The 10242-nt window shown below is 43.7% G+C and overlaps 1 protein-coding gene across 1 annotated transcript; it reads right to left on the bottom strand.

Annotated features, from left to right (window-relative positions):
* Positions 1 to 5882: 5882 nt before the first annotated feature.
* LOC100028856 (mas-related G-protein coupled receptor member X1-like) lies at positions 5883 to 6899 on the bottom strand. Its single transcript, XM_001378734.4, has one exon. The coding sequence runs from the start codon at positions 6897 to 6899 to the stop codon at positions 5883 to 5885; it is 1017 nt and encodes a 338-aa protein (XP_001378771.3).
* Positions 6900 to 10242: the final 3343 nt, after the last annotated feature.

Here is a 10242-nt window from a genome sequence, read left to right as displayed (position 1 = left end):
CATAGCCGACGCATGATTCCACTGGATATCACATGTGTTCTTGATTTGAACCCATTTTCGTGTTGTTGGTGTTTGCATTAGAGTGTTCATTTAGAGTCTCTCCTCAGTCATATCCCCTCCACCCCTGTAGTCAAGCAGTTGCTTTTCCTCAGTGTTTTTACTCCCACAATTTGTCCTCTGCTTGTGGATAGTGTTTTTTAGATCCCTGCAGATTGTTCAGGGACATTGCATTGACACTTATGGAGAAGTCCATTACCTTCAATTGTACCACAGTGTATCAGTCTCTGTGTACAATGTTTTCCTGGTTTTGCTCCACTCACTCTGCATCAGTTCCTGGAGGTTGTTCCAGTCTCCATGGAATTCCTCCACTTTATTATTCCTTTTAGCACAATAATATTCCATCACCAACAGATACTGCAATTTGTTCAGCCATTCCCCAATAGAGCGGTATCCCCATATTTTCCGTTTTGGGCCACCACAAAGAGTGCAGCTATGAATATTCTTGTACATGTCTTTTTCCTTATTATCTCTTTGGGGTATAAACCCAGCAGTGCTATGGCTGGATCAAAGGGCAGACAGTCTTTTATTGCCCTTTGAGCATAGTTGCAAGAAGCCCTCCAGAATGGTTGGATCAATTCACAACCCCACCAGCAATGAATTAATGTCCCTACTTTGCCACATCCCCTCCAGCATTCATTACTTTCCTTTGCTGTCATGTTAGCCAATCTGCTAGGTGTGAGCTGATACCTCAGAGTTGTTTTGATTTGCATCTCTCTGATTATAAGAGATTTAGAACACTTTTTCATGTCTTATTAATAGTTTTGATTTCTTTGGCTGAGAACTGCCTGTTCATGACCCTCGCCCATTTATCAATTGGAGAATGGCTTGATTTTTTGTACAATTGATTTAGCTCTTTGTAAATTTGAGTCATTAAACCTTTGTCAGAGGTTTTTATGAAGATTGTTTCCCAATTTGTTGCTTCCCTTCTGATTTTAGTTACATTGGTTTTGTTTGTACAAAAACTTTTTAATTTGATGTATTCCAGATTATTTATTTTGCATTTTGTGCCTCTTTCTAAGTCTTGCTTGGTTTTAAAATCTTTCCCTTCCCAGAGGTCTGACATGTATACTATTCTGTGTTCGTCTAATTTTCTTATAGTTTCTTTATGTTCAAGTAATTCACCCATTTTGAATTTATCTTGGTATAGGTTGTGTGGTGTTGATCTAAACCTAATCTTTCCCACACTGTCCTCCAATTTTCCCAGCAGGTTTTATGAAATAGTGGATTTTTGTCCCAAAAGCTGGGTTCTCTGAGTTTGTCATATACTGTCTTGCTGAGGTCACTTACCCCAAGTCTATTCCACTGATCCTCCTTTCTGTCTCTTAGCCAGTACCAAATTGTTTTGATGACCGCTGCTTTATAATATAATCTGAGATGTGGGACTGCAAAGCCACCTTCCTTTGTATTTTTTTCATTATTTCCCTGGATATCCTTGATTCTTTGTTCTTCCAAATGAACTTTGTTATGCTTTTTTCTAAATCAGTAAAAAAAATTTTTGGAAGTTCAATGGGTATGGCACTAAATAGATAAATAAGTTTGGATAGGATGGTCATTTTAATTATATTGGCTCGTCCTGCCCATGAGCAGTTAATGTTTTTCCAATTGTTCAGCTCTAGTTTTAGTTGTGTGGAGAGTGCTTTGTAGTTGTGTTCATAGAGTTCCCATGTTTGTCTCAGGAGATAGATTCCTAAGTATTTTATTTTGTCTCAGGTGATTTTGAATGGAATTTCTCTTTCTAGTTCTTGCTGCTGAGCTGTGTTGGAAATATATAGAAATGCTGATGACTTATGTGGGTTTATTTTGTATCCTGCGACTTTGATAAAGTTGTTGATTATTTCAATTAGCTTTTTGGTTGAATCTCTAGGATTCTTTAAGTAGACCATCATGTCATTAATTAATTCATTAATTTTTTGGCTTTGCTTTATTAATTCTTGCTGTTTTGCAAGCTCACTGTCTTCCATTTGCTTAATTGTGGTCATTAGGGACTGGTTTTGCTTTTCTGCTTTGTCTGCCCTTCTATTAGATGCTTCCAGCTCTTTCTCCAATTGTGAAGTCTTGTCTATTAGACTGCTGATGTCTTTCTCCTATTTTTCTTTCCAGAAGGTTTCCATGTTTTGGATAAGCTCCAATTTGAGTTCTTCCAGAGCTTGTGGATAATTTCCATTTTGGGAGGCATGTTTGGATTTTGTTTGGATTTCAACCTCTTTCTCTTCTTTTCCTTGGGTTCTCCCACCATAAAAGTTTTCAAGAGTTACTTTTTTCCCTTTCTTCTTGGAGGCTTGATTTTGGGCCATGTGAGCCATTCATTTGGTGGTTTTATTCCCCTTTCCTTTTTGGTCTGGGGTCTGGGTTATATGGGCGGGTTTTCTGTGAATTTAGATTGCCTCAGACCAGTTCTTCCCAGCCTCCAAGGTTTCTTAGAGTGAAGGCCCCTGTGCTCAGTGCGGCTGCCCCTGTGTTCAGCGCAACCTTTCCTGTGTTCCATGTGGCCACCCCTGTGCTCAGCAGGGCCACCCCTGTGTTCAGCGCAGCTGACCCTGAGCTCAGCACAGGATTCTCCTGTGAAACTGCCCTGAGAGGTCGTTTCCTAGCAGTCTTTAGATCCGAAGGACCCTGGTGTGTCCCCCCAGACAGAGACATTCCTCAAGCACTCACTGTCCCAGTGAGCACTCTGATAACTTACTCCAGTTTGGTGGGGGGTGGGGGGTGGGGAGGGAGGCTCAGTTCACGTTTTTGTGCAAAGTTTTCCTCCTTCTTATAGTGTGGAAATGTTCAAACCCCACGTACTTTTGTTTCTTTGGGGTACTGGAGAGTCCCTCCGTTCTTCCAAAGGTGATTTTTATGCTCTTTTGAGGTAGTCTATTTCATTCGGTGCTGGGGAGAGGAAGTGATTCGCCTCTAGATTGCAGCCATGTTTACCCAGAACTAGTGGAATTTCCTATTTTTTCACTTTTAATGTTTTCTTTCATAGCATAATGAATATATGTAAGAAGAAAATTTATTTCTTAGTCCATCCCCAATAAAAGCCCAAAACTTACAGGGGAAATTTCAAGAAAACCAGGAGTGATTGGAGCAATCACAGAAGATATCATCAGATGCTAATCTATCCCCTCTCCTCCAGCACTTGTTCATTCCAGCTCAGAGATGGTACAGAGCACTGGCTCATAGGTGCTTGAATTTTGCCCATCACCTAACAAAATAGAAACTTTCTATTCTTTTACACCATGGGTAGTAATTTCCCAGACTCAGAGCAGGTATAATGTGTATGCATGGCAGTTCATTCTCTCTAAATCCCCAACTGAGCTCAGAGACATCTCTAGCATCACAGTGGCCCATTATCCATCCCCATTCTATTTGTCTTTCCCAGATTCCTTTCAGAATTCCACAGAATAGTCCTGTGTCCTATGGTTTAGATAAGAAACAAAAAAGTCATCTTCAGTCCTCCCAGCATAATTCTGGAAATGAGACCAAATAATTCTTCCCCAAATTCAGATTCACCTGGAGAATATAGTAGAGCCTGAGATTCTATTATTAGGAATACAGATGAAGAAAGGAGGCCTGCTCCAGTGAAACATCTGCTTTGCAGATGAAGGATTAACACATGCATGTATGAGTGCATTTGTGTACATATATATAGTTTACATACATGAAGAAATAAGCATATTTGGGAATCACTGACAACACTATTTATTGTATTACATAGATATATGCATTAGTTAAGCAAGTGAATAATAAACTAATATATGTGTATATATACACACACAAACACAAAATTCCCAGATATCTCATCCCCAAAGCATTAGTCACAGAATGACTTGGGAATATAACTTTCTCTAGGGATTTCTTACTTGGGCTTCTATTCAGAATATAATCTCACCCAGATACTTCTCCTCTCTGGCAATGTGAGCAAATCACTTCCTTGGTAAGTCTTTTTCTTCCTATCTATCCAATGGTGATTGAGGGATTGAAGAAGCATTTAGGAAATATCCTGATGGCACCCAGGCTTACTTGGCACTGAAAGACCATTAACACAGATATTCATGTCCCACTTTACCTGGGGACCCTATTATAGGTGGTAGAGATGCAGGGTCTGATAAGGATGTAAATAATGGGGAGAGTCTAAAGGTTCAGATCCTAATTTCAGGCCTCGGAAAACCAAGGTTCCTTCATCATATCTAGATCCCTGGGTACATGTCTGGCCTGATAGCCCAGACTTCAGCTCACCCTCCCTCACTCCCTTCCCATCAGGATGAGCACATTCTAAAGCAGCAATGCCCACAAGAGCTTGCTTTACCCATTCACGCATCAGTTTTCTGGGTAAGATAAGAAGGACAAGAAACATCCTTCCTTCTCCTCTGCTCCATGGAAACTTTCATACCTTTTGAAGAAAGATATGACGAGTCCTTAGTATGTCTATGATATAATCAAGGGAAAGGATGAAGGTTACTAATGCAATATAAAATTAGACCAGGAAAGTGAGAAGCTTTGGTTCTCCCTTGGGCTAGATTAGACTCATTATCAAGAAGCAATCTTTTACCCAGGAGCAATTTCACAACAAAAATATTGTAAAATAGATGCTTCTCAGAGACTGATTTATCAGCAGTTGGCATTTGAAGGCAGATTTTATAACTCTAAGTAGAAGTTAACAGCTGATATGAGGAAGACAGGTCTCATTGGGGTGTACATCATTCTCCACTGTTATATACCCCTTAGAGAGCAGACCTAATCACAATTAAAATTTCCTGCTTTCTTATTTCAATGTTTTCATCAGCAATAAAGGAGGCTGTTCAGTCATATTTCTTTATCCATTAATTTATCCCATCCCTGTCTTGGTGGTGGCTCTGACTCCTCCTGGGTTATGAACATGGCATTATCTGATCATAAAGGGAGTATAGATTTCTGGTTTCCTAGATGGCCTGCTCAAGTTAATCCTTTGAATGTCTTATGGCATGTATTGTTTCTTAACAATGATCTATCCAATACTGGCTCTGGATCCTGCTGCTACTCTAGAGAGGAAGAAGGGAAAAGGAAGGAAATAAACCTTAGGTAGTGCCCACAATGTGCCAGGCAGTGAACAAATCACTCTTACAAATTATGCCATTTAATTCTAACAACAACCTGGTGGGTCGAAGTCAATTGTTATTACCTCTGAAGTTAAACTGAGGCAAACAGATGTTAATTGACTTTGCTAGAATCACACAACCAGACAGTGCCTGAGCCTGGTTTTTAACTCAGCTCTTCCTAACTCCAGGCTTAGTGCTCTCTCTAATGTGTTACTGGCTGCTTCTGATAGGTCATGGCCAAGACTGGGTAGGTATTAGGCCTTTCAAGTTTTCTCTGGCTGCCTTCTATCTCCTGTGCTATGACTTTACTCAACAATGGCTCTCCTGTAGATTTGTGACACCAGATTCATAGATCTCCTCCCAGGAAATCCTGGAGCCTCCAGCCAGTAGGGGTTCCGGAATGCAGTCAGCATTGATCCTGGAGCCAGGGAGACCTGAGTTCAAATCCAGGTTCAGACTCCAGCTTTGAGACTATGCACAAATCTCTGAACCCCCAGTTTGCCTCAGTTTCCTGAAGCATAAAGTGGGGATCATGAGAGTACCTCCCTCCCAGGGATATGGTGAGGATTCAATGAGATATTTGTGAAGCCCTTAGCAAAGCGTCTGGCAAATAGTAAGCAGTTAATAAATGCTTGTTTATCACAGTTCAAACCCCAAGAACCACCATAAGGGATGGGGAGGGATCTTGTCTCCCTTCCTAGAAAGGTGAGAGGGGTGCTCCTGCCCTCCGCAGGGTTGGTGGAAGGGGCGGGGGGCATTTCATGGGATCCCTTTTCTGAGCATCTTGTTCTCATCCTCAGGATAATTCATGCAGAGTGTTGGGGTGGGAAGTGCCCTTCCCCCACCCCCTGACACCGGCTCCTCCCCCAGGGCCCTCTGCAGGACCACCCTGAGCGGCTCCCTCCCTCTTCTACACCATTGGCTGCCCAGGAAGAAGTAAATGAAAGGGTTTGCGCTGCTGTTCACACAGGCCAGGAGCCAGGAGAGCTCAGAAGGAATTACAGTGGAACTGCTAAAAAGCTGAACTGCATCATCAATCCCCAAGGGCAGGCCGCAGAGCAGGAACACAAGGACTGTGAGCAGCACCAGGAGGTAGAGCCTGGGTGGGCGCCTGCGCTGGGAGCTGCACTGGACCCTCAGCACCAGCATCAGGCTGGACACACACAGCACACAGGTGAGGAGGACAAACCAGCTGAACTGGACCAAGTAGAGATCGAAGTAGAGATCATAGAAGGTGTCCTTATTAATGAAATAAAGAGCCCCAAGTACCCCCCAGAACAGGCCCTGCAGAGCCCATAGGATGGCGCACACAGCCGCAGACCTGTGCTTGGGCCGGTGACATCTGTACCAGATGGGGAAGAGCACAGAGAGGCAGCGCTCCGTGCTGATAGCAGCCAGCAGGCTCAGACCCACACAGTAGGGCAAGTCTAGGATGCAGAACCACAGCAGCATCAGGACAAAAGGGTTTAAATCGCCAACAATTGTCCACATGCGGAGCCCAAAGTAGCTACCAAGGAAGAGGGCGTCGGCCGCGGCCAGGTTGAGGATGTAGACCGAGAAGGGGCTCCTCTGGGTGCGGAAGCCCAGCAGCCACAGGACGATGCTGTTCCCCACCAGCCCGACCAGGGCAATGACCAGGGAGAGGATGTCTGTCCAATGGAGTGGCACAGATTCTCCAGCTGCCTCAGTCGGAGGATCTAAGCTCCAATTTGCACTCGTCAGCACTGTGGTGTTAAGAACAGATTCCAGCTGCTCAGCTGTGGGAGACTCAGCCATGGTAGGTGGTTCCAGCCTCAGAAAGCTCAGCTCCTCTCAGTTGACCTGGAGACACCAAGACAGGGAAGTGGGTGAGAGACTGTTCCAGAGTTATCAATGCTAAGATGGAAGATATAGTTCTCTATTTTTAAAAAGGAAGAGGGGGGCAGCTGGGTGTCTCAGTGGATGGAGAGCCAGGCGTAGAGACGGGAAGTCCTGGGTTCAAATCTGGCCTCCGATACTTCTTATGTGGGTGATCCTGGGCAAGTCACTTAACCCCCATTGCCTTATCCCTTATCCCTTATCCCTATTCTACCTTGGAAGCAATACACATTATTGATTCTAAGGCAAATTGTGAAGTAAAAAAACCAAACAAACCTTATTTTCTGTCTAAGAATTGATACTAACTATTGATTTGAAGGCAGAAGATCAGTCATGACTAGGCAGTTGGAGTACTACCTAGCTGCCCATGGGATTCTTTGTAAGACATGGATGGGAATAGAATTCCACTGTACTCATTTCCACAAGTGAAATCATACTGTATTGTTATACCTTTCTTTCAATAGTCCAGGGAGGTTGCCTCTGGGATTGTCCACTGTTCACTTTAAGGGAGACTCTGGGAAAATTCTGCCATTTTTCTCTTCCAGGGTTCCATGGGCTCCAAAGGGAAGACTCCCCTATGGAATACCTGATTTTTCTCTCTCCTGCATCTCTCACCAGCCTCTATTTGACTAGAATGTAGCCTGTCTCAGATAAACATAGAACTGGGACAGAGCAGTCAGAGGGGTCATCAGTTCTCTCCAAGCTGCAACTTTTTGAACACTGTGAAAGTCTAAATAAGGGATTCGATTCTCTCCTGGACAGAAGCTGAAACTGTTTAATGTCTCCTTAAATATTGCTTCATTTTCTGAATCTTCTCATTCTTCTGCCTGCCTGCTCATTTTTCACTGATCCCCAATCTGGAGCTCATGTGTGAGAACCAATCAGAACCTGGTGCAGAAAAGAACAGAAAATATCCTACCTTATCTCCAAAATCCACTATATAAAGCATGAGGAGCTGAGCCAATCTCTTGGAGGGCTCAGGGTATAGGAGCCCAGCTCTTCTCAACTTTGGTCCCAGTTATTAGATTTCAAAGATGGTTCCACTTCCGGTTGTTCTTTTAGAATGTTGCCTCCTCTCCCATCATTGTTTCACCTGAATTGCTAATGTACAATGTGCCTTTCTTTAAACTCTAAATAAAAATGACAAAATTCCTAGGCAAGAGATTTCCTGGTTACCCTTCATTAGACACTTCCTACCAAGCTGATGTCAAAAGATTAATAATAATTTCTTTTGTGCCTGAGATCTAAGCTTTGAAATCATGTAACAGGGCTGTCAGTCATATGACTCTTCATCTTAAAAAAAGAGACTTTAAAATGCTTTGCTAAAGTAGAAATGAACCCTCTTATGCTCACAGCCACACCCTTCAAGGATCCCAATCTTCACCTATATGTGTTACTGTTTACATTTTCTCTCTTTTGACTTGCCTCTTGTTACCAGCCTTCAACTTCACTTGTCTAACTGGGTGAGCCTCACCCCTCAATGCATTCAACATCCAAGGGAAGTGGAGGCAGGCATTTAGAGGATCTTGGCTGGAAAACCTATGAGGGAGAACATTTCCCAATTGGGGGCTTAAGGCTCTGATGTCCTCCATCTATTCAGAAAGCCCTGAATCACTTGAAGGTGTTTCTCTGCTCACTACATGACTTCCAATGCTCACTCTTGTCAGTTAGACAAATCTCTTTATATTCAAACAGCATTTGCAAACTCATTCAATTTTATATGTTGCCTCTTCATGTGACCTCTGTTCTTGAACGTGGGTTTTGCAAACCTTATTAGACTGGTGATTTCTGGGCTCTACAGAGAAGATCAATTAGTTCTCCATTACTCTGAGTTCTTTATTGGTTAGCCAGTCAGACAGCCTTTACCATGCAAGTGCTATGGACCAGGCTTGCAGTTGTGCCTGTGGCAAATTTTGGATATAATGAAATACACACACACACACACACACACACACACACACACACACACACACATATACAGTGTTCCTGCTCTCATGAACTCTCAGCATAATGTAGCAGGTAAAATTCAATCACGTATGCACAAACAAGATATAGACTGGGACTTCTGGTCAAGATGGCTGCTTAGAAGCAGCAAAAGTTCAGACCTCTGAAAACCCTTCCTTACCGATCACAAACTGAATGCTCCTAGGGGACTGAAATTCAAACTTAACAACAGGACAGAGCCAAGGAACCCTCCTTCTGAACTCAAATTAAAAGGTAAGCCCCCCAAAAGCCAGAATCCTAGAACACTCGGGTCTAAGGGGAAGGCAGAAGGAAGGTCCCAGGACCCCTCCCCCCCAACCCAGAGCTCTGAGCCTGCAGCAGCAGCGGGAACCTCAGGGCCAGCAAAAGTGCTGCTCTTAAGGGTGCACCTTAAAAGCAAACTGGGCCAGTCTCAGGGCTTCCAACACAGACAGCAGGGAAGCACCCTGAGAGAGACTGGGGGGAGCCTGTAGCCCCCCCTGGCTGAGTCCTTCCATCTGAGTTTCACCAGAGGTTTTTGCCTCGGGGCATATCCAGACCAACCCAGCTGAACCTAATCCTATCAGGAGTCCTCAGAGTTCAGGGAGGCCAGGACCCCTCCCCCCTTAGAGTGCAGGGCCCTCTGAAAGGACAGGACCCTCAGGGCCAGCAAAGACACTGAGGTACCTTGTGGACAGTGCTGTGCCAGGCTCAGAGCATGGAAGTAAGGCAGCGGAGAAGCAACTGGAGGGAACTGAGAGCACTAACACTCAAAACCCCAGCAGGTAGGAGAGGGCAGACCCTGGACCTCCCAGGGAAGACAGCGCAGCTGCAGAGAATGGACAATTTGCCTGTGGCTAAAGTCAAATACACTAAGAGCCAGTCATTCTCACTCAGGTTTCTGACTGGAAAGGGGAAGAAAAACCCTAGAGATATCAAACAGTACAGAAGTGCAAAAGCCTCCAAACACCAAGAAAAGCAAGAAGAAGGGGGTGACTTTGGACACATTTTATGGAGCAAAAATACAAAATACAGAGGAGATAGAAGAGGAGACACAAACAAATGCTCCAAAACCTTCCAATGGAAATGGAAATTCTCCACAAACTCTTGAAGAATTTGAATCATAAATTATCAAAAAGATGGAAGCCTTCTGGCATGAAAAATGGGAAACAATGCAAAAGGAACTCAGCAATCTGAGAGACCAAAATATTCAAATGCAAAAATAGCTCGAAGCCTCAAAAAAACAGGTCAGACCAAACTGAAAAGGAATACCAGTCTTTAAAGGTCAGAATCAGGCAAC

Source organism: Monodelphis domestica, chromosome 3 (assembly GCF_027887165.1).
Source record: "Monodelphis domestica isolate mMonDom1 chromosome 3, mMonDom1.pri, whole genome shotgun sequence".
NCBI lineage: Eukaryota > Metazoa > Chordata > Mammalia > Didelphimorphia > Didelphidae > Monodelphis > Monodelphis domestica.
This window is presented reverse-complemented; position numbering and strand designations above follow the sequence as displayed.